General features: G+C 46.5%; 3 protein-coding genes across 3 annotated transcripts in view; 1 reads left to right on the top strand and 2 right to left on the bottom strand.

Moving 5' to 3' along the window:
- Nucleotides 1–4,585: 4,585 nt before the first annotated feature.
- Nucleotides 4,586–9,165, top strand: LOC119386227 (phosphate-regulating neutral endopeptidase PHEX). The gene is made up of 3 exons (XM_037653559.1): nt 4,586–4,790; nt 5,345–5,409; nt 7,105–9,165. Exons 1-3 carry the CDS (start codon nt 4,586–4,588, stop codon nt 9,163–9,165), a joined length of 2,331 nt encoding a protein of 776 aa, XP_037509487.1.
- Nucleotides 9,166–13,230: 4,065 nt separating this feature from the next.
- Nucleotides 13,231–14,914, bottom strand: LOC119387979 (glutamyl-tRNA(Gln) amidotransferase subunit A, mitochondrial). Its single transcript, XM_037655573.2, has one exon. The coding sequence runs from the start codon at nt 14,857–14,859 to the stop codon at nt 13,324–13,326; it is 1,536 nt and encodes a 511-aa protein (XP_037511501.1). The 5' UTR covers nt 14,860–14,914; the 3' UTR covers nt 13,231–13,323.
- A 2,931-nt stretch (nt 14,915–17,845) lies between these two features.
- The window catches only part of LOC119387978 (ATP-dependent RNA helicase DDX42), a 29,647-nt gene continuing 23,620 nt past the window's right edge, over nt 17,846–23,872 (bottom strand). Inside the window, exons 18-19 of the mRNA XM_037655572.2 lie at nt 19,486–19,695; nt 17,846–18,483 (exon numbers count right to left, since the gene is read on the bottom strand). Of these exons, the coding sequence (XP_037511500.1) occupies nt 18,154–18,483; nt 19,486–19,695 (540 nt within the window). The 3' untranslated portion in view covers nt 17,846–18,153. The remainder of the gene's footprint in view (nt 18,484–19,485; nt 19,696–23,872) is intronic.

Below are 23,872 nucleotides of genomic sequence, written 5' to 3'. Positions count from 1 at the left end.
ATTGCACATATACAACTATGCGGAAAGACGGAGAAGGGAAGACTTTGTACACTGTGCCATACTATGTCAAAACAGTGCAAAGCTCGGATAAAAACAGTGATTGTGACTATGAAAAACGTCAAGATCAAGAAAATTAATATTATAAAGACTTTGTATTCTGTGAACGGTAGAGTGTTGGAAGAAGCAGGCGGGTACATGAAACGGTCTGTTCTCTCTGGTTAACTTACGCGGAATTCGAAAATTAACACAATTGAGAAGTACAGGGCAGGATATGAAACCGTGGACTAGCTTGTAGAGAATTAAGAGATCAGAACGATTTCGTCGGCAGTGAAGTGATGGCAGTGATAATGACTTAGCAGTATTTGAACGAGATCCAGAGTCATTTTTAGCAAAGCGATGGTTATATATGCTGAGGAATTTTTTCTGGACTCGTTCAATGGTGTTACCGCTGGATTGAGCAATGCCATTCCATATCACGGACGCATACTCAAGTTGCGGAAGACATATTGCCGTGTACAATTTGTGTAGGGCCACGGGAGACCTGAATTCTCGAGATATTCTACAAACACATCCGAGAGAACGAAGGCCCCGCATAGCAGCACGCTTAACGTGAGAAGAAAAGTTTAACGCGCTGTCAACAACAACACCAAGATCACTGATTTCATAAACCTTGCATAACGGCACAGAATTGACAAAGTATTGAAATGACACGCTAGATGTTTTGCGAGTGATAGACATGAATTTTGTCTTTGAGGTATTTAGAGAAAGGTTATTGCCGTTGCACCATTCGGAAAAAGAACACAAATCTGACTGCAACAAGCGACAGTCGTTAACTGAATGAATTTCCTTAAATATCTTGATGTCATCGGCATACAAGAGGAAAGAAGAATTACGAATGGCAAAAGAAACATCATTAACGTAAATTAAAAATAGGAGTGGGCCTAATACCGACCCTTGAGGGACCCCACTAGTCACTTTATACAAAGAAGAGGTTTGGCCATTTACGGCAACATAACAAGATCTATTGAGCAGATAGCTGTGCAAGAGATTCACAATCGACAAGTCAACGTCAAAGTTCGCAAGTTTAACCATAATCAGTGTGTGGCTGACTACGTCAAAAGCCTTGCTCAGGTCACAGTAGATTACGTCAACCTGTCCTCTCTGAGAAATAGGTGTGGAGATCTGCGTCATGAAACTAGCAAGATTTGTGGTAGTTGAGCGGCCAGCAAGAAAACCACGTTGATTTGGAATCAGTGCGTTTTTCACACTAAAAGACAATATTTTGTGAAGAGCCAGTTCGAAGATCTTTGATGTGGCACATAGTAGAGAAATCGGGCGATAATTAGAAACATCTGTCTTAGAGCCCGACTTAAATACTGGGAAAACACGAGCAGTTTTCCACATGCTAGGAAATGTGGAAGTGTCCAGGCAGTTATTAAATATCGTAGTCAGTACTGCGACAAATATAGTACCATATGCTTTTAGTATGGCGGAGGGGATGCCATCTGGGCCACATGATAAGGATGGTTTTAAGCGCTTAATGCATTCGCTGATAAGATTTTCATCCAGCGACAAAGCACTGGATGAGCTAACTGCCTTGGGCTGTTGTCTGATATCAGTGCTGGAGTCTGAGGCCTTATAAACGGATGAGAAATGTGTGGCAAAACAGTCAGCGACGGCATGCACTTCTACCCCATTTGAGTCCAGTAGTCTGAAGGACTCTCCGCTTTTGCTAGACCGTTTACGTACATACTTCCAAAACTCAGCCGGCCTGTCAGAGGCGCTTTTTTCTAAGAATTGAATGTACGAACTATGATCCCGTTTATATAGGCGTTTAGAGAGAGTTCGAAAAAAGCTGAACTCTTCCTTCCACTCGCTGGATGGAGAACAATATAATAATAATAATAATAATAATAATAATAATAATAATAATAATAATAATAATAATAATATATTCCGCAGATCCCACGCCTTGTGGGAATCGGTTTCATGCGAAGCAACGAGCAAGTAGTTGTCTATGCTGCATTTTATGGCTTTAAGCCAAGCGTTACGAGGTGGATCGGCGTGTTTTCGTAAGCGTAGTAGTTGAGTGCACATCGTGGCTTCAGGCACGTCCACTACACTGGCGTTTAAAGGGTAAGTTATGGTCTGACGTAACGTCAGCGCTCACATTAGAGCACAGACGTCAGTATTATCGAAACGAAGTGCACTTTATGGTGCGATGATGTGAATATCGTACGTAATTTTCGTTAGCGTATTCCTCCGGGGTCGGGCAACGCTTGAATATAGCTTGCTGAATCATAAAAATAAAAATGTAATGACTTCTACAAAAGCGGAGCCAACACTGGAACCACAACTGACGTTTACCCGGCACGACGCCGGTATCATATACATATAGGAGAACATATATAATGTTTTACAGCGAAAGCTGTAAAACATATAACTACGGCGCCATTTTTGGCGCCGTAGCAGTCCGCCGCCGCCGACGGTGTCCGTAACCACTATCACGCGAAATAAGAAAAAATATCCCGGATGGAACGAGGTTCGAACCTGAGCCCTCTGCGTGGGAGCCCAGTATTCTACCTCAGAGCCATGCCGGTGCTTGAAACTTCCTTGCGAAAAGACCCTATATACAGGCTTCATATACGGAAGAAACCGCATTAACATATGTAATCTAGTGTGGTAGAAGAGTAAAATAACAACCAAGCGTCACACAATGCGAATTGCGCAACGAGTGGGTTGTTGAATGCTTCCAACCCATTACAAAGGGCCCTGCCATAATTCTTCATCGTCATCAGCTACAGCATCAACAAAGTGCACGTAATGATTTACAGGTGTTTAGTGGGTATCACGGTTCTCCGCAGAATTACGAAAAATTGCATAGTGGCTACTTCCCAACTTCACAAAAATTATGATGATTTATAGCATAGTGCGTTCCTCGCAAGTGCACTTCTGTTGGTTGCCAAGGAAGCCCATAAGGCTCCTGTGATCCATATGCTTCCACCGCATCAGACTAAGCGTCGCATACACCAACTACTTCAGGAGCAAGATTAAGCTGTCGGACTCACCAATGTGCGTCCAATGTAACGTCCAAGAAGATCTGCATCATGTTCTTTGTGAATACAAGCGATACGCATCAGAGAGACAGTTTCTGAAGGCGGCCTTGCATCTTCAACGGGGCTCGTGATCGGAGTTGCGACATGTTCTGGGCCCATGGCAAAGCAGCACCTGTGCGCTACGTGCCACGAAAGCGCTGTTGACGTTCTTGCGGCCCACGAGCCTGAACGAAACTTCATAAATTTGTGTGGCTGTATGTGTCATGCGTTTATCACTGTATATATCATAATAGTCACCCAGCACCTGAAGTAGCATGTCAGGCGAACAGCCAGGCAAACATCTCCAGCTTCATTAAAATGTTTATCTCTCTTCCTCAGGGTCCCAATAAAGTTAATTCCCTCTCTCTTTCTCTTTCTCACGTTAACGTATGTTATAAAGTGTGGTGGGAGAGTGAAATAACGACCGGGCGTCACACAATGCGGATTACGTAAGTAGTGGGTCCACCAAAGCTTCCAACCCATTACAAAAGCTCAGTCATAATTCTTCATCGTCATCAGCCGTCGCATCAAGAAACTGCACATGATGCCTTAGAGATGGTGCCTCGCTTCTCCGCAGAATGACGAGCAATGTTGTGGTGGGTGCTTCCCAACGTCACAAAAATTATGATTTGTGGCGTAGTGGGTTCGCTGATAGTGTACTTGTATTAGTAGCCACAATAGAGTTTATAACGGGCTCTAGAAATGCCGCTCTTCCAGCTTTCGCTGCAACTGTGCTGCGCTTTCCGCGCAGGCCTGGCGTTTTTATTACTTTGTTATAAAATTATATAGCCAGCACTGCAACCACAATTGACATTGCACCGACATTACGCCTGCATAGGGTCTCTTTCAGAAGCAGTTTCAAGACGTGGCGTGGCTTTGTGGTAGAATATCCGACTGCCACGCAGAATGCTTGGGTTCGATTCCTGCTGAAATCATGACTTTTATTCTTCGCATTCGACGGGTCAACGCTATCGATGTCGGTTTTTCTGTACGCTCTCGCATTTAAATCACAAAAAGTATGTTCTCGCCGTTCCTGGGAAGATATAAACTGTCAATCACCTGTGGCGCATACCCGCTTATACCGTGTCCCGTGGTATACGAGTATGTGCCACATGTGCTTGGAGGAAAGGGTTTGACGACGTACGCGACAGGATCTTCACGTTATTCATGCCGTTACCAGACAGTCACATTCGTCAAACCCTCTTACCCTCTAATGCCAATTCTGATCTACACCCAGCTAAGGAGGTGAGATAGACAGACAGATACGTAGATAGAAACGCTCAAAGTGGATTGGGTTCGCTAAGAAATGCTTGGCATTTAATAATAATAATAATAATAATAATAATAATAATAATAATAACGAAATTGACGATAATATCGAAGTTAGCCTCAAGCGCACGCAACGCAGAAAGAAGAGGACGCGGGGCGCGTGCCCTTTCTTAACCACGAGCCGCTTCGATAGTTGAGGAAGACTACCGAATACAAGGAGGATGGACGAGCAAAGCAGGGGCGCCAAGCCATCGCCTTCTCTCAAGGCCAGGTCTCGCACACCGAAATCGAAGGGTGCCTCGGTGAGCCTAAGCGATGACAGCAGTGCGGGAACCGAGTCCAAGGAGCCTCGCAGCACTAGCTCCCGTAAGAAGGCGTCGCAGCAGAGGCTGGCCAAAGCCAGTCTAGCGGAAGGCTCCGATTCTGGTGAGCGTACCATCCTGCAACGACGCTGTTATTGCGAATAGGGGGTTGTATGAACAAAACTAGCAGGGTTTCTCATGAATTCGCCTAAGACGACTAGAAGGCGAAAGCCATCTTTTTCTTACTGCGCTCCGAAAGCTTTCTGCACCTAACGCGGTTTTGCACTGCTTCCACGATCGGAGACGTTGCAAGATTTCTGCAATTCACCTGGTTTTGCACTGCCTCCATGACCGGCCCACCTTCGACCGAGAGACGACATGCGATGACATCATGTAATGTCACGTTATGTGACGTCACAAATTTTAGCGTTATGTGACGTCATGATGACGTCCTGACGTGATGGTGTTTTTTTTACATCGCTCGTGATGTTGCCGACGCCGCGAGACGACGGTTGACGCCGACGGTCAATTTTCGCCTTTGGTTAGGCATCTAAGGCTTTCGCCTTTTAAAAAAGTATCTATGTGTCATGCACAAGGTTTATATACGTTGAGGAAATGTGGGAGATGTCAGGGGCGATGCGCGCAAACTGTTCTCTCACTTTTGTGTTACTCTCGCAGGATCAAATATTGCAGCCGACAACCTCGGGTCTGGCCCGATCCATCCACGCGCTTCGGGTATCAAAGTGAGCGCAGGGGGCAGCTCGTTAGCAGACTGCAGTGGAACCAGCGTCTCCACTCGACCGGTCAATACTATCCAGTCGATGACCAAGCCGCACTTGCAGACCTCTCGTGAAACCAGAGGTAGAACTCCGCTCGGGAGGAGGAGCCTGACCGGGATGAACTTGGGTGCGATGCAGCGAAGTGGTTCGGCAGCTATGTCACCCAGCGAATTCTCTTCGCAACTGTCTCGACGACAAACAACCGTGACCGCGATGAAGGTTTGCACGTTCGACATTTATAGTTTAGCGGTATGTCATAAGCAGCTGATGATATAACAAAAGTCACTCAGTCCCTTATGCATTTGCCTAAGACGACTCGAAGGCGAAAGTCATCTTATTTTTCTTCTCAATCGAATGTATCGATACCCCCTCCTCCTATGCTAACTTTCTGCACCTATAGCGTGATTATGTACTGCCTCCAGGATCGGACACTTTCTGCACTTCACGTTGTTTTGCAGTGCCTCCGGGATCGACTCACCTTTGACAAGCGACATCACGCGATGACGTCATGATAACGTCACAAATGTCGGCGTTCTGTGAACTAATGACGCCGTCATTGAGCGACGTCGTCACATGGTGATCATCATCACATGACGAACATGTGGAGTGTGTGGATCCCGGCTTTCGAACAGTTTTAGCGTAAAACCTTTTTCGTGATATGGGCTCTGATTTTCGCACTCAATTGTAGAGAACTCATTGTCTTATGTCCTAAAACATACGACATATTGGTCGATAGAAAATTTACAAGAGCACTATATAGTCGAAACGTAATCATAGATGCGTACTTAAAGCGACGTTTATGGCCATTGCCATATCGCCACTGTTTATATGGCTCCGGTTTGTATTTTTGTTTGAACAAGGACGACAAGTAGAGTGTGCCTGTTATTAAAGTAAATACACGACAGGCTGACATACGTTAAAATAAGAATTCGTATGCGCATTTATAAGAGTTACTATACTTGGTTAGCGGCAGTAAGGATGCCAGAATTTCTTTTCGGGGGGAGGGGGGGGGAGGTTTCAACCATACTTTATGTATGTTCGTGCGTGCGTTTGTATGTATGCGTGTGTATATACACTTGAAATTTTGAAAGATTCCAACCCCCTGGCTGCGCCCCCTGGTTAGCGGAGCGCGGCTCCTGCATATTCTAGCACGGCACTTCCAGAAGCTGTCTTCGAACTATATGACAGGGCACAGATGGAAGATAGGAACAGGATAATCGGCGAAATCGCCCGTATATATCACATATAAAGACGTGCGCACGGCCATCTTGGATATACAAATAAGAAAGTCTGTATGTTTTTCAAGTACTGAAATCGCAAAGCTTGTCGTTCGTAAGTGCTATCTGCCATTAGCCCGTCACCTCCGCTGCTTATATCGAACAGCTGGGCTGACTTCAATGTTTAATAACGAGTAATTCCAGCATAAAAGCTTTTTGCGAATACGGTTGTGGCCATTGGCACGTATTTTCCTTCGTAAGTATGCTGTTTATCATCGGTTGGCCGTGTTTGCTAATAAAACGAACGACTTCGAACACGCATGGCTGGCAGCTGCGGATAAGAACTTTTTTAGTGGGTGCACTTGGACAGAGTTTCCAAGTATAGTTTAGGCAGCAGTCTTTCGCACTCATGACTTATAAAAGCCGGTGCTTTGCGTTTCAGGATTCATCAGTACTGCAGGGACGACGTGGCGTTCGAAGGCGGAGTAAGACCACGTGCAAGTGGGTCGCAGCCGAAGCTGCGGCCATCATGGCGATCACGTGCGCGCTCCTCCTCTACCTAATGCCGCGCTCGGCGATCACCAGTGCATTGAGAGGCAGCAGGCCATGTGTCACGCCGAGTTGCCGCGACCAAGCCGACACCATCGCCGCCTGGGTGAACGATAGCGTCGATCCGTGCGACGATTTCGAGGCGTACGCCTGTACGCGTTGGACGCCAAAAATCGAAGGTGCATGGGCCGGCTCGGCCATGATGTGTCATGCCGATCATTACTGGATTCGGGAGTTTCGACAGCGACTCGATGAAGGCGCGAACAGCTTGCCCATCGCGAAACGATTAGCGATACTCTTCGACTCTTGCATGAAGAAGCGGACCACGGAAGAGGCCAGAAGAGAAGTTTCCGAGATTCGAGAATTCATGCGGGACCTCAAGATTCCCTGGCCAGAGCCACCTTTGCCAGGAGTCGAACCGTTGGGCGTCATGCTCGATCTGGTGTTCAACTGGGACATCGATATCTGGTTCCGAGTCGATTTGTCGCGACACACCACCGACATTGCGGATAGAAGAAACCTGCTCCTGCAGCCGGCAATGGTCCTTAGTGCGCGATGGCATAACGTGGCAGGCATCTTGCACACGGACAAGTTCGTAGAGTATTGGTCCGGTTTTCACCGAGCATTTGCGTCCGATGAAACGATGCGACCCCTCGGTGCCATTCTGAACATCAGCAGAATGCAAAAAACGATCTACAGGGACTTCATCCACGTTGAAAACGGCGAGTTAAAGCATCCTACGCACACTTTACTCGGAGACATCCGCAGTTACACAACTCATATTTCTGTCCGTCAATGGACTGACGCCCTAAACGATAACTTGGTCGGCCACGGAAAGTTCGTATCGTCGGACGGCGTGACGGCCATGGATGCAGAACTTCTCGCTGTCGTGGACAGGATGTTTGCCAACTTCAGCCGCGAGCAACTTCTCGACCACGTCTCGTGGGAACTCGTACAGCTAATCGCTCCGCTCGCCGGCACCGAGTTGCTCTTGGCTAAGTACGGCAGCGAGAGACGGGCCCAGATGGAGGGGAGCAACTTCTGCTCCACCCAAATCGAAAGAGCGTATCGCTGGCTTGTCACGGCCGTAGCACTGCTGCCGCAGTTTGACGCCTCGGCGAGGGCGTTTCTGGACGAGCAGCTGACGAACATCACTGAAGCTGCCATCGCGAAAGTGAACGGAGTCTTGTGGGCCGACAATGGGTCGGTGGAAATGGTTGCCAACAAGCTGAGGAATCAGCGAGCTATCATCTGGCCGCCGAACGAGCCTCTGGACGACGATGTTCTCTCCAAGACTTTCGACTCCTGGTTCTACAAGAACGCAACATTTACGCAGCATTGGATCAGATCGGTCACGAAGTGGCGTCAGATGCGCAGAAGTCCCACCTACAAGCGCAGCAACGACTCTCCACGGTCGTACGCCTTTCCGCACTTCGAGTACGACCCCTTGTCGAACGTGGTTCGGGTGTCAGCGTCGGCTCTCTTCTCCCCTTGGTACCAGGCTGCGGGCAGTAGAGCCGCTTTATACGGCGGCATTGGCTTCACGTTCGCGCGAGAAATGGTCAAGGCTTTTGACGCGCCTGCGTTCGACCGCGACGGTAAGTTTCTCGACACGTGGCCTACGGAGATTTGGAAGGAAGCCTCGGCCGATAAGGCGTCGTGTCTGCGACCCGAGTTCGATGCGGTCTTTCCCGAGATTCCCGCTCTGGAAGTTGCGCACGCAGCTTTCCTGGCGTCATCCACCGACGGCGCGGCGATTTCCAGGCAGTGGAGCGCCGAACGAGTGTTCTTCGTCACGGCCTGCTTCACGATGTGCAACTTACCGAACACGTTGAGACGCTTTCGCGCGGACTGCAACAAGGCATTGAGGAACTTTGCTCCTTTCGCGGCGGCCTTCAAATGTCCGCCAAATTCGAGGATGAACCCTAAAACGAAATGCTCCTACTTCGACTAATACGATGCGTATATTACTTTGTATGCCACGTGGCACCTTCGCACCGAAGCAAACATGATGTTTTTCGCTTATATCGTGCGCATTTATGAAGGTACCTAGGTAGATTACTACTTCAATAAATTGTTATGGGCTTGCGATTTTTTTGTATTGCGTTATACTTTCTTTTTCTCAGGCAAATACTGCAGTAAACAGCAAACGGATATAATTCGCAAGCACTCCCCGGCGAAGCATATTAGCGCTTCTCCAATTCTTCTACTTGTACAATCTGGGGGAAGAGGGAAGCAATTTTGTAATGATGAAGACCTCGAAAATGATTATGGTAAATTTATTTCCACTAATCCTAGATTTCTCAGTAGTGATAGTTTACATGGATGGATGGATGGATGGATGAGAAACTTTTGTAAGTCCTGAGGTGCACTATACTCAACGCGCAGCGGGCCGCTCCCACGTTGGGACAGTCATGGCCAAGCCCGACCGCCGCATCGTGGGCCCTCTGGACAGCCCATAATTGTGACCCGACATCGGGGCTCTTCATAGCGGATAGCCACTTGTCTTCATTGGATTGGTCCGTGCCGTGTAACGAGGGGCAACGCCACAGCATGTGGTATAGGCTAGCGAATTCTTTGCAGTGCCTGCAGGAGCTATTGGGATAAATGTCGGGATAAATTTTATGTAATAAAGCCGGGCTGGGATACGAACCCGTCTGCAGTAACCTGAGAATCAATGCCTGCGCTCGATTTAATTTCTTGTTAGGAAGGGGAAAGTCTCTTTTGCCGAGATAGAAGTGCTGCGTAATTTCGTTGTAAGTGGTCGGATGATCTCTGTTCTCCACAACTGAGGGCCGGCGAGGGAGTTCTCCGTGGTCGCGGAAAGCGAGACCTCGCGCCTTGGAGTGGGCCAGCACGTTCAGGTTTGTGGGGCCTCCCCTGATGGATCCCATGTGAGCGGGGAACCACGTGAGAGTGTGGGTGGTGATGCTTTTGCCCTCCAGTATGCGACAGGCTTCCTTACATAGAATAATTTTAATTAGTTCTATTCTTGGCCAAACCTGTCAAGTGGGTCTGAACCATATTTTCAGAATAACTTGTGTAAGACTGCTACTGCGGTCTTACTTTTTTGTGAGCTAGAAGTTTGGGCACGCAGACCTCCGGATAATCAATCAATCAATCAATCAATCAATCAATCAATCAATCAATCAATCAATCAATCAATCAATCAATCAATCAATCAATCAATCAATGGATGAAAGAACTTAATTGTTTGTCCGGCAGATTAACGGCCCGGGCTCAGGTCTCCCATGTCGGGACGTGAAGGCCTTGCCTCTCCGCCGCTTCACGGGCCTGCTGGACTGCCCAGAGTTGGTCGGCGAGCTTGGAGCTGCGCAGAGCGGCTTCCCACCTCGCCGAGAGAGCATCGGGATTAATACGTTTGGCTTTAGCCTCGCATTCCCAGAGCATATGCTCAATCAATCAATCATTTATTTAACGTGCCCAGGAACAACCGTAAGGTCTTTGTGCTGGCGCACGCAAAAAAAACAATACAAATAAACAATACAATACAGACAGTTTTCAGAAATAAAAAGAGCAAAAACACGTAGACAAGGAGAAATGAACACAAAAGGGGAGGAGTAAAATAAGACAACACGAGAAATATTGACGGGGAATAAAAAATTAGATTGCATATATACAACTATGTGGAAAGACTGAGAAGGGAAGACTTTGTACATTGTGCCACACTATGTCAAAACAGTGCAAAGCTCGGATAAAAACAATGATTGTGGGCTATGAAAAACGTCAAGACCAAGAAAATTAACATTATAGAGACTTTGTATTCTGTGAACGGTAGAGTGTTGGAAGAAGCAGGCGGGTACATGAAACGGTCTGCTTTCTGGTTAACTTACGCGGAATTCGAAAATTTACAAAATTGAGAAGTACAGGGCAGGATATGATACCGTGGACTAGCTTGTAAAGAAATAAGAGATCAGAGCGATTTCGTCGGCAGTGAAGTGATGGCAGTGATATTAATTCAGCAGTATTTGAACGAGATCCAGAGTCACTTTTAGCAAAGCGATGGTTATATATGCTGAGGAATTTTTTCTGGACTCGTTCAATGGTGTTACCGCTGGATTGAGCAATGCCATTCCATATCACGGACGCATACTCAAGTTGCGGAAGACATATTGCCGTGTACAATTTGTGTAGGGCCATGGGAGACCTGAATTCTCGAGATATTCTACAAACACATCCGAGAGAACGAAGGCCCCGCATAGCAGCACGCTTAACGTGAGAAGAAAAGTTTAACGCGCTGTCAACAACAACACCAAGATCACTGATTTCATAAACCTTGCATAAGGGCACAGAATTGACAGAGTATTTGAATGACACGCTAGATGTTTTGCGAGTGATAGACATGAATTTTGTCTTCGAGGTATTCAGAGAAAGGTTATTACCGTTGCACCATTCGGAAAAAGAGCGCAAGTCTGACTGCAGCAAGCGACAGTCGTTAACTGAATGAATTTCCTTAAAAATCTTGATGTCATCGGCATACAAGAGGAAAGAAGAATTACGAATGGCAAAAGAAACATCATTAACGTAAATTAAAAATAGGAGTGGGCCTAATACCGACCCTTGAGGGACCCCACTAGTCACTTTATACAAAGAAGACGTTTGGCCATTTACGGCTACATAACAATATCTATTGAGCAGATAATAATAATAATAATAATAATAATAATAATAATAATAATAATAATAATAATAATAATAATAATAATAATAATAATAATAATAATAATAATAATAATAATAATAATAATAATAATAATAATAATAACAACAACGACAACAAATTCACGTTCCAGTCATGGGTGTCAGCAGGAATTTGTCCAAGGGAGGGAGGGGGGGGGGCAAACACTTGTTGCATCGCGGCAGGTTTGGGCAGCGGGGTAGAGCTGGTGCGGACATGGGGGGTGGCAAATGCTTTTTTAGCATCCCCCTGCCGACACCCATGGTTCCAGTGAATGTTCCAACGACGCACTCACAGATGAGAATATGGACTGTACTGTAAGTTTATCGTGATCTGTATGCTGCATGACACTGCGCACACGACCTTTAAAAATAAAAGGCGGGGGGGGGGGGGGAGGAGGGTTCGACATCCCTCCATAGAACTGTGCATGTTGCATCATTAGTGGTTGGTTATGCTGCGTCCCTCTCCTAAATATGAAAAAAAGAAAGAACAGGCCTTGCTGGTTAAGGCTATTAAAACTACAGGTGTTGGTAGCATGAAGCGAAAAAAATGTTAACCGATGGTCTAGCAGCAGTAATGAGCAACATTTCAGAAAGTGGATGCATGAGCTGACAAACCATAGTTACACACAAAGCAGCACATTACAACTTCACATAGATGAATGACCTATAACGCACTGCAGCATTTTTTGTATAAGAACTAGAGGGATACATATGGGCAAATGAAAGCAAGTGTAAGATCTGATACAGAAATTCAGTTAACGTATGCAGTTAGATCCAGTGGTATGCTCACATAGGCCAATTTTCACTAGCAGTCATGACATTGACTAGAAAGCAAACCGTGCACATGTGCGAAAATTTGATGGTCTGTCATGACACAGCTGTCTGTAGCTGTCTGAGAGGTGCCTAAATATTAATTTTACCAATTCGGTAAGGCTTTACACAACTCACAAGTTTGAACTCTTCCACATAGATTTCTAACAAAAGTGTAGTTCAATATAACTGTAATTGTACGATACAATAATTGTAATTGTACAAGTTTAATATAATTGTAAAGGTGCATCAAATGCTAAAGCATCCTCTCCAGAGACGTAGCCAGAAAACTTTTTTGGGGGTGTGTTCAACCATACTTTAAGTTCGTGCGTGTGTTTGTATGTGTGCGCGTATATACACATGCAAAATTGAAAAATTGTGGGGGTTTTGACCCCCCCCCCCCCCAAACTGGCTGTGCCAATGATCCTCTTGTAATTAGCCAACGGCCTTGTGCATCACGTAACACATGGAAATTCATGACACAGGAGACAGTAGAAAACAATGATGAGTATGGACTGCATCTTTATTGGTGTCACTATGACACCTCCAGCAATCGTTTCTCTAAAATTCACAGAATATAGCTACATAAGAAAAGTTTCAATCACGAAATTGAAGTGAATACAGCGTTCCTACTCTGGCTGCACGAGTGTAGATGCACGTCCAGCCGTGGAAACTGAAGCTCTAGCTCTAGCCTCTTTGCAACAGACAGCAGGTCCCGTTCTGCGAACCTAGGGGCAACGAGCTGCAGACTCAATGGGAGACCATTATGCGAGAGACGACAGGGCAGGCTGACCGCAGGAAGCCCAGCCATATTGACTGGTTGGGTGCAAAAGTCTTCAACAGACACCCTCTCCCTGTTATCCTTAAGCGCCCAGTCTGAATACTTTGGCGCTTCGGTGAGAGTTACTGGCGTCAAAATCAATTGTACACCCGATTCGAACACCCTGTTGAAGTCGTCGCATATTAAACGGCGCACTTGAAGAGCCTTCATAAAGTACTTGTCATAGTTTTTGCGCAGCAGAAAAAAGTTTCCAGCCAATATTCGTCCTCTAACGACTTCGTTAAACCCTTCGTGTCTCGAAGATGCGTACAGGGCTTCCGTCGAAGAGTCGCTGTCAGCGCGGTGCCCGTACTCGAGACCGTCGTAGCGAGCGAAGTTCGATGCCACCTCACAACAGTTGAGTACCGAATAACACTCCGTTGAATACTGCGAGTGAGGTAATGACACTGAGGATACGATGGCGCCCAGGGAGTCTAACTTATCGGCCACGTAGCGCCAGGTGTCTACTACTTCAGGTGCCATACCAGGACAGTGGTACTCCCTCGGAACGCCAACACGAATGCCGGCAAGCGAGGGCTCATCGTCCAACTCCAGATTCCGCGCGTGCTCGGGAAGAGACACACTCGTGGAGTCGTTTTCGTCGACATTAGCCATAACGTTAAACAACAAGGCGGCATCGTCGACCGTTTTCGCTAATATGCCGGGAACGTCCATGGAGTTTGTTAGCGGGATGAGCCCGTGCCGAGAAAGTGCTCCGTACGTAGGTTTAAGACCGACGACGCCGCACCGTGATGCTGGGTTTCGCGTGGAGCCACCTGTGTCGGAGCCCAAAGCACCGAAAGCACAACCAGTCGCCACTGAGACGGCACTGCCACCGGAACTTCCACCAGCAATATGCCACTCGTCCGTCGCGTCCTTACCCAGATACTTCCACGGATTTCTGGACGGTCCAAAAGTGGAATCGGTGGCACCGGAGCCCATTCCGAACTCGTCCATGTTCGTCTTGCCAAGGATGACCGCGCCTTGTTTTCGAAGCTTCTCGACGACAGTCGCTGTGTAAGGTGGGTAAAAATCGGCGAGCATTCGCGATCCACATGTCGTTCTTACACCAGATATGCAGAAATTATCTTTCACAGCAATCGGAACGCCGTCCAAAGGCCCCAACGGTGCATCTTTGGCCAACCGCTCGTGGCTTTCCTTCGCTTGCTCTTGTGCCTGCTCTGACAACACCGTTACAAACGCGTTTAGACAGCTGGTTTGTTTGATATCTCTTAAACAGGCTGAACATACTTCCAAAGGAGAATATCTCTTGCTTCTAAAATGAGCTGCAAGCTCTCTTATGGTTAGAGAAAGCATTATAAACGCACAAATAACGAGCGAAAGTCCTCAACGCTACCTCCTTCCATGTGCAGCAGCGGATGTTGAATGCAACGCTCGCGCCACCTATTCCTGTCAAACAGGAAGCGCCACAAGAAAACGGAAACCGAAACTGAAGAATCGGCGGTTATGTGTTTTGCTTAGACTACGCTTATCACCATGAAGTATGAAAATAACCAATGCTGATAAACATGGCCACATTGCTGTAGCGATGCGCAATTCTCGGGCGATCATTTTCGTGGATGTGATCACTTACGCCACATCTCGCGAATGTAAATACTTAGATGCTATTACCGAAAGCTATCGCTTGAGTTCCAGGTCAATTTTCGCGTTTTTGCAGCCACGAAACACTTCTTGAACATAGTAAAAGATATAATAAAAAAAGAAACGCTGCTGATTTGTTGTCGAGGGTCCTGTGAACACATAAACCAAGGAACAAGTGTTATTGATTCCACTGCGTACGGCATGAATTTTACAATTTCGTGTCAGAGACGACGCCGTGTTTGTCCGAACAGATAACCCTTTCGGTAAACAAGCTCCAGCACAGCAGCAGGCTGGAGCAATAATGAACGGCGGACCAGCTGCATTCGACCTTGGAAGCCGCGGCCGCCCACGGGGTGCCGCCACGTTAGCCACGTGCCGGCGACGCAAGAACCGCCAACGATAAAACATGGAGCTTTCACGATGCCACACTCACTTTTATGACAGTAGCCTAGCCTGTGATTCCAAAAAAAAAAAAAAAAAAAAATTGAGGCTCCACATTTTGCCGACATCGGCATATTAAAACACGACGGCGCTACCTGAGAACAGTGGGCCTTCATCCGACGAGAACACCGGACTATAATTTGTGGCTCTATGGGCCCCACCATAGAGCACTGTCGAGGTGCATAGCAGAAACCGGCCTCCATGTATATATCGAACTCTGGATGCCGTTGGGCAAACTCTCGAAATTAAAAAAAAAAAAAAGAAACCTGGAAAGAGAAGCACAAAACAGTCCTTTCATGACACAGCATCCTCATTTGGAGACGGGACTTAAGTTTATTAAGTTAATTTCTGTTCACTATTGGCAACGAAGAGAGCACAAAGACTGAGATAATGCTAAATTAAGCATTCTTGTTAACTAAAGTTCCTTTATATCACTTCTCGGTGAAATATTTTGCTATGCACGACCACTCTGGTGAAGGCAATACCGTGCTTAACAAGATGTTGGATGTGGGGCGTTTCGGCAGGAATTTCGGAACATTTTTTCACCTTTTTAGCTCGAAACATTTTTTCACCTATTTATGTATGCTAGCTGCCGGCAGATAACTATCGCATGTAATTTGAGTGGGTCACTGAATTCGGTTTACTAAGAAATACAGCATGACTGATTGTACAATAATCAGATATTTATGCTGTAATTACAATTAACTGCTGCAAAATAGACATTCTAACACTCCTGCTTGCTTTAAAATTGGTCTCCAGAACCATGGCATCAAATTATGTAAATTTCATGCATTTATAGACAGCCAATCATAATGCGTGTTGCAAAGGGCTACACTCATACACAAATAAATTTCTAACTAAAAATAGGCATGCCCCTTCCTTATCAAGTCACTACTGTCACCCACAGTGTAAGATGCTAAAACTGCTTCTGCAATTTGAAACATATGCTGTATATATATATATATATATGCTGTACATGCATTTGGACAAAATGTACCATGCTTTTCAGAGTGTGCGTTCGAACGACAGATCAAGGACGGATCTCATGCTGAAATCGCTTCGTTAAGCAACAGGAATCGGTGGAATTCATTGGAAGCCGGCATTATGCAATTCCTCCCACACCTTTGGATTGTGTTTAGCAGAAGTATACACAAATTAAACAAGAACAGGCAGCATGCAATCGACTCTTTTTTCTGCTAGCTGCTCAAGAAAGAAAGATTCACGCTATACTATTGCAATAGTTTTTCTTGAGCAACACAAGACTGGCAAAGGAACGTCAGGTTCAAGCAAAGTGCAAAGACTAAGATTATATGATGAAAGCATTCAGCGCTTTCAAACCACTGTTTGAAAGTCTGGTCCTTTCACCAAACTGAGAACTTCGAAGTTGCGAGCATTGTAATGGAGGCTGCTGCTTACACAGAATGGTAAAACATACCTCCCTATCTCAATCAGCACAAACTTTCCAAGAAGTCTTATGTAAGGCTGGTATGTACCAAAGTTCGGCATACAATCATGCCACAGGAATGTGACAAGATGCTGGTACACAGAGGAACAACCAATAGTCACATTTATGTGTCCAAAACATGAAAATGCCTAGACAAGCGTCGTTTTAGCATCAGGAATGCTGATGCTTCTGTGTGCAGTTGCGCACCCGTCACTGCTCTTGCAGGAGCAAGTGTTCCATGCACAGATTTAGAACAAGTGCTCTCTACCAGATTACACGCTCTGTAGCAGAGCTTGTGAGCTACTCTGGATCTCCTATTGGACTCCTGCATTAGTTCAGTTTGCTTTCATGTTAGTACATTGCTTAAAACAAACAGCTTTTGGTAAGAAAATTATAATATTTAAATGTGCTTTCACTGTACCTTAGCTCCTAAGAAAACTTATGGGAACCCACCATACTTGTATGCACTGCCAAGACACAAAAACACAGATGAATTGAAACTCCATGTTTCAGGCTACGAGCACAACTATAAGTAGATGTCTACAAGTGCAACACTGAGCTGTACAATACAAAACGCACATGAAATTATAGGTATCTGAGTCGCCGTCATAAGTTTTTGACCAGCACTTCGACCCAGTATACCTATGTATTGTGGAAGCTTTATTCACCTCAAGATGCGACCGGGCTAAATTGCTTGTGATTTTTTCTACCAATACTCAGCATAAAGAGGAAACAATGAACGATGGTTCTTAGGTGGGCTAGTTGGTTCATGAACATTGAGGCAGAAACAAGAAATAATGAAACTTCTGAGCAAGCAGCTTCATGTTTTTGAAAGATATTTATTTTTGGGGTAAAGCAACAACTGATCAATGCACGATGAGAGAATCTACAAAAAAAAAAGGTAACATGAAGTTATGACACTAGAAATGCGACATGTTGGAGCCAAGTTGAGCCACACTGAAGAGTGAAAACCCATAACAGCAATGCAGTCCTTGGCTTCTGCTTTCCTGTCTCTGTATATCAGGCATGCGTGAACAGTAACTATCAAGGAATACATGCGGTAGGGTTTTTAATTAAAATGGTCTTCGAAGTAGTACATCATACCCATTAAAAAATGCATCAAGCTAACAATCCCAGCGTGACTTTCTGTTTCTCCGCCTTTCCTCTTTAGATGTGCCACTCGGCTGCTGCCCAGAGTTGGAGCTGAAAGATCTGTTCTGGCTTGAACTGTCCTGAGAAGCTGAACGACTGCTGGAATCGTTCCCTTGCGAATCTCGACGTGCATCTGTACTGAGGGTTGGTGATGTGAACTGCACAGGAGCAGGTACTGCAAATGGAACAGGGGTGAACGCTGTGTGTCGCGGCGGTGAGGGTGGTCGACGGGGTGGTGAACGCGGCAGCCCGAGCTTCCATGAAGTGTCCGTAGCTGCTGTGAACTGAGACTTGTACTGAGCCTGCAAAACAGAATGCACAAAGCGTTACTGAATTCAGCTTCATCAGGAGGCAAGAAATACGGTAGTCTGTACGTAAAATTTCTGGGTTTGACAACATGGACAGGCATAACAACAGGCGATTGATAGGGTAAATTGTCTGATGAAATGTAGATATGTTTTGCTCCATCAAGAGTCCTGTACTTACACTGGATCTACAAATGTATGGCCCATGCAGTAACTATTTTGGCTGCGCCAACCTAAGTCTTGCTTATGGTTAAAAAGTTTATTATAAACTGGTGCAAACACTGCTAAGCACTAGTATAGTACTACTTAAAAAGAGATTACAATTTGGAGCTCCAATTATTAGGGTAATAGGGTAAATGTTCCAGCCCGTAGCAGTTCTTGCGATCTGCGCAAAAGCTACCAGATCAGAAGAGTCACGCACTAATAGAGCACAAATTGGCATTTGATATGGGGCCCATGTCCCGTAAACTTTTGCTGCCAGTTGTACAAAGAGTGAGAAAATTCAACTGTGGCTGTGGAATGAAAGTTAGACTGAAAATGAAAATCAGTTTCTCTAAGCGTTACAGACCTTAACAAATTATGTTGGCTCTGTACCGTGCCGGCATGAAAGAACTCGGCTATTTAATTTACCTTCTGCGTGAAATCTTGACTGAATCAGTGTTATGAACACACCTACTTTGCAGTGAGAAAAAAGTAAGTAAAAAGTGAAGACTGTGATAAGAAGCTATCCTTCCTCTGCTACATTATGAACTGCAGCGATTGTGCAGTTCATAGAGCACTGTATGTGTTTAGAACAGAGAGCTGAGCTAGTTGGTACGTATTCATGTTAATGGGCGTGCAAACACGTACACAAGAAACACGGAGTCAAAGTGTTTGTGGTGTCTTGACTTCTCTCTTCCGTCAGTGTTTGCACGCCCAGTCTTTTAACATGAACTGTATGTGCGTTGTGGCATTTTAATGCCTCGTAATAAAAGCAAAGTAGGAGACAGATACACTCACCTGGAAAGCTGCCCGCATGGACGACAGCCTGTCTGTCTGAGGACCTGCTCCAAGGCGAGGTGTGGAGGCAGGAGAGGCTATGTTGCTTCCGGCATCTGCCTTATTTCCAGAAGCAGCCACAAACCTCGGCCCCGAGAGCACGCTAGCGGTATAGCTGCCCATCCCAGACATGGGTCCAGCCGCAGGAGCATGCCTCTGGGAACCACCACTCTGCGAAATAGAATTGGCAGTTTTACACAGAGGCTGAAAAGGAAAAGGCTGAATTCACAATCTATAACTTAACCCTTTGCGGTCCGTTGTCGGGTATCACATGCTGCCCAAATATTGCTGAAAGACTTAGGCACAATATCAAAAACAAAGATAAACACCTGAAGAATTTTTCTTGCACACTCGTTTTTCTTTTGCAGTGCTCGAAACTGGCAAAATATTTTCGGACCAGAACGGCTGAAAAGTGGGTAAAAGTTCCGGACTGCAAAGGGTTAATTCTATCGCGTGCAAATTGCTCAGGTATTCTAGTGGTGAAAAAAAAAAAAAAAGAACAAAGACCAGGCACACTTATCAACGTTTAGCAGTAGTTGGCATGAAGCATTTCTTTTTATACATGGCTTCAACTTTTTCCTTATCATTGAGAAAGTGGCCATTTTTTTCATGTTTGAGTTAGGAATTCCATGTGCAACAGCTACTGAGCTTACAGTGCTGAGTAAATATCCAAATAAAAGGTAAATAAATGTACATTCAAACGGTGTTTATTTCAAAAACGGTGTTTATATGTTGTTGGGGCCCTATTAGTCATAGCATGCACGGCACATCGTTTGCTGCAGTGTGTGACAGATAATTAATTACAGTCTGTTTATTACTGACCAGTCTCAGTTTTAGTTTGGGAGAACCCCCAGAACGACAGGCCGCCAGGTGCAACTAGCGCCATTCAGCATGTGAAACACGGTAAACAAACTCGACTATGTGAGCACACCGAACAGTGATGCACTTCCACACTGCCTGCATTGTCTGCTTGCGTTCTTTCAGCCCGCTGCATGTGCTGCGCGATGTCGGTGCTGTCATCATCATCGTTGTTGTCTGGTGGCAATGACTTTCTTGAGGCTTACACACTTTCTATAAGTCTGCCGCAGGCACAAACTTGCGAGCATCCGCTGGCACAAAGGTGGCAAAAGGGCAATGGCGACTATGACCTCATCATTACTAGATGTACCAGCTCGACTGTAGTGGCGACGTTGCAGAAGTTGGGGCTCACCTTCAGGTCAGCCTAAATGATGTCAACGTCGTGAGGTGTGGTGTGTAGTGCTGGATTGCGCTCGCGAACTTCAAAATTTTGTAAATTAGCTTCAAAGTTATACAAGGTGTCTTTTTTTTAGACAATACAGTTTGTGGGGGTGCTATATCACACTGTAAAGGCGATTGCCGTAACTTGGACGCGGCCGCTGTGTTTGGAACGCACGTGCTTGGCGTAAGTAAACACGTTCGTCCAAGGTCAGGAATGCGCCGGCGCTGTAACCCGAGTTTAGCGCGGTGGCGCCGGCATCGCCGCCGCGAATTTAGGCCGGCGCATAGAAACAGGAGTGAATCTCTCTTTTGGGGCGTGGCAGCGCGCGCGGATGGACGTCTCATCGCGGTGGGTCCGGGGACGGTACCGCGGCTCGCTGCCCTCGGGCCCTCGTGATGAGTCGTGCATCTGCGGCGCCGCATTTGTATTGTATTATGTTGTCTTATTTTATGTCTTATGTATATCTTATGTTATATTGTACTGCATGTCTTACATTCCCTTGAATGTGCGTGTTGTTCCCCATTATTCATTGTTAGCGTGTTACGTGTTACGTGTTCACTAATTCGGCCGGCGAGCTCGCTATATAATGTAATGAAGTGTTAATAAACCTGCGTGTTTGTTGCCCGACCGCGTGAACTGTGTCCGTGTGTTCCGAGGGCGGCGGCGGTAATATCGCTCAGACCCCACACTGGCTGCCCAACGTGGCGCTCTTGGAGCATCGGACGACAGTTTTCGCGGTTCGGAGCAGCATTTGTGTAGCCGGGTTAAAGTAAGCCTAAGGGGGGATTTTCATCGCCAGCGTCGGTGGCGTGCTTTTCTGAGAGCGATGAGATTGGTTGCTGTGGCGTGTAGGAACTTAATTTGTCGGCACGCTAAGTTTTATCTGTTCGCAGGCGGTTCATTTTTATTTTTAAGAAGGTCGTTGAGTGTCGGTACGAGAGTCACATGGTCCGCATCCTGGGAGAGCGAAGCACAGGAAACGTGGATGGTAGGCAAGCCCGAAGCGAGTGAGTACAGAAGCCTCGTAGGTGGTCCGAGTTTTTTTTTTCTGTAAATAGTTTTCTTCTGTCTCTATGACTCTGGGAGTCGCGGCTTGTGTAGCCGGGTGGCCAGGGGTCACGGGTGTCGTTGCTGCTTGCATTGCGGCTCGACGCCGGGGCGTCGTGACATCGTCCGGCACGGTGGGCGCCGATCGCTCGGTAAGCTGTTGTGTGCATCGAGCGCTTAGGGCCACCTCACAGAGCTGATGTCTCCTCGCGGCTGCCTCTTCTGCGCCTGTGCGAATGCTTGTTTTGGATGCCGGTTGTGTCGAGCGAGTCGTTAGGTCTAAGGCTCTGCTTAGCTGCCTGTTGCATGTGAGACACAACCCGTCGGATCGTGGCGTCGAGTTGCTGCACTCAGCTTCCCTTATTTTAGCTTGCGTGGCACGATTGAACTAAGAAATGCAACCGTTCACTTGCATTTGTCGTCTCAGTCACCGCCGATGTCATTGCTAGCCGGACTGCACCGTTCTTTCGAACGTGTACGTAGTGGGAGTTGTAACCCACGGCTGACTGTGTGCTGCACATCGTCTTCACCGATGGCTGACATTCCGTGACCTGCGCGGCTGCCTTCAAATCGGCGCCCTCGTTGAGTGCTGCCCGCAACCAGAAGACGTGTCTGCGCGAGCGATGTTCTCTCGTGCCGACGGCCACGTTGCCTTTGCGGTTCCGGGACTGAGGTCAAGCCAGTGCAGCGGTGTCGACCAGCGGCTGTGTCGCGGTGCGCGGGCATTCTTTAGGACTGTTACGCCACTTGTTCTTTTGTAGAGCTTGTGTAGCTGTTTTGTTTTTTAAGTCTTTTCCCGGGATATGTGTTTGATTTAAGGTTGGGGGGATGTGGGGGTGCTATATCACACTGTAAAGGCGATTGCCGTAACTTGGGCGCGGCCGCTGTGTTTGGAACGCACGTGCTTGGCGTAAGTGAACACGTTCGTCCAAGGTCAGGAATGCGCCGGCGCTGTAACCCGAGTTTAGCGCGGTGGCGCCGGCATCGCCGCCGCGAATTTAGGCCGGCGCATAGAAACAGGAGTGAATCTCTCTTTTGGGGCGTGGCAGCGCGCGCGGATGGACGTCTCATCGCGGTGGGTCCGGGGACGGTACCGCGGCTCGCTGCCCTCGGGCCCTCGTGGTGAGTCGTGCATCTGCGCCGCCGCATTTGTATTGTATTATGTTGTCTTATTTTATGTCTTATGTATATCTTATGTTATATTGTACTGCATGTCTTACATTCCCTTGAATGTGCGTGTTGTTCCCCATTATTCATTGTTAGCGTGTTACGTGTTCACTAATTCGGCTGGCGAGCTCGCTATATAATGTAAAGAAGTGTTAATAAACCTGCGTGTTTGTTGCCCGACCGCGTGAACTGTGTCTGTGTGTTCCGAGGGCGGCGGCGGTAATATCGCTCAGACCCCACAAGTTTTTTTATAAAATCTCTATGACAGTCAGGCTCCTGCCATTTTCGCACACGAACTCTATGTCGAGGCAGAAATGCTTTGCCGCAACTAATATGACACTGATGCGACAAATTGACAGACTCAATAATTAACTCTTTCATTATTCACTTCAGGGCAGTCATTTATATTACAAGGTTGTATTGCATGCCAATTTATGGCATACCCATTTTTTAAAAGTAACAAAAGTTGCACGTAATTCAAGATATTCATCATCGAATTTTAAGGGCAATATCGAAACTGCCGGCGCCTGGCACACAGGAAGCGCGGCCTCTCTGTCACGCAAGACTGGAACTACACGTGATGAGGAAGTGACGAAATCTGAATCAAGGCGAGCCAAAGCAGAATCTGGTCAGGAAATCAGCAAGTGTTCTGAAATATGCAAGTAGACAACTTATTCTTTGGGTGCCATGTGTGATGCTTATCTCTTTCTTTCTTAAACTATAAACAGGCGTGAAAAACTATTCTACCTGCTGCAAGAAGAAGCCCCGCAGGGGCTGGCTCCGAGTTTTATGCTTCACAGAGAAAGAAAAGATTGATATTACAGTTTTCTTGTACACAGCTTGAGAGAAACAGACAAGCACCGAACAACAAACGCAAAGGTAAGGCAATCCACT

The sequence above is a fragment of the Rhipicephalus sanguineus genome, chromosome 3, assembly GCF_013339695.2.
Source record: "Rhipicephalus sanguineus isolate Rsan-2018 chromosome 3, BIME_Rsan_1.4, whole genome shotgun sequence".
Lineage (NCBI taxonomy): Eukaryota > Metazoa > Arthropoda > Arachnida > Ixodida > Ixodidae > Rhipicephalus > Rhipicephalus sanguineus.
Note: the sequence above shows the minus strand (reverse complement) of the source record. Positions and strands in the feature narration are given on the sequence as shown.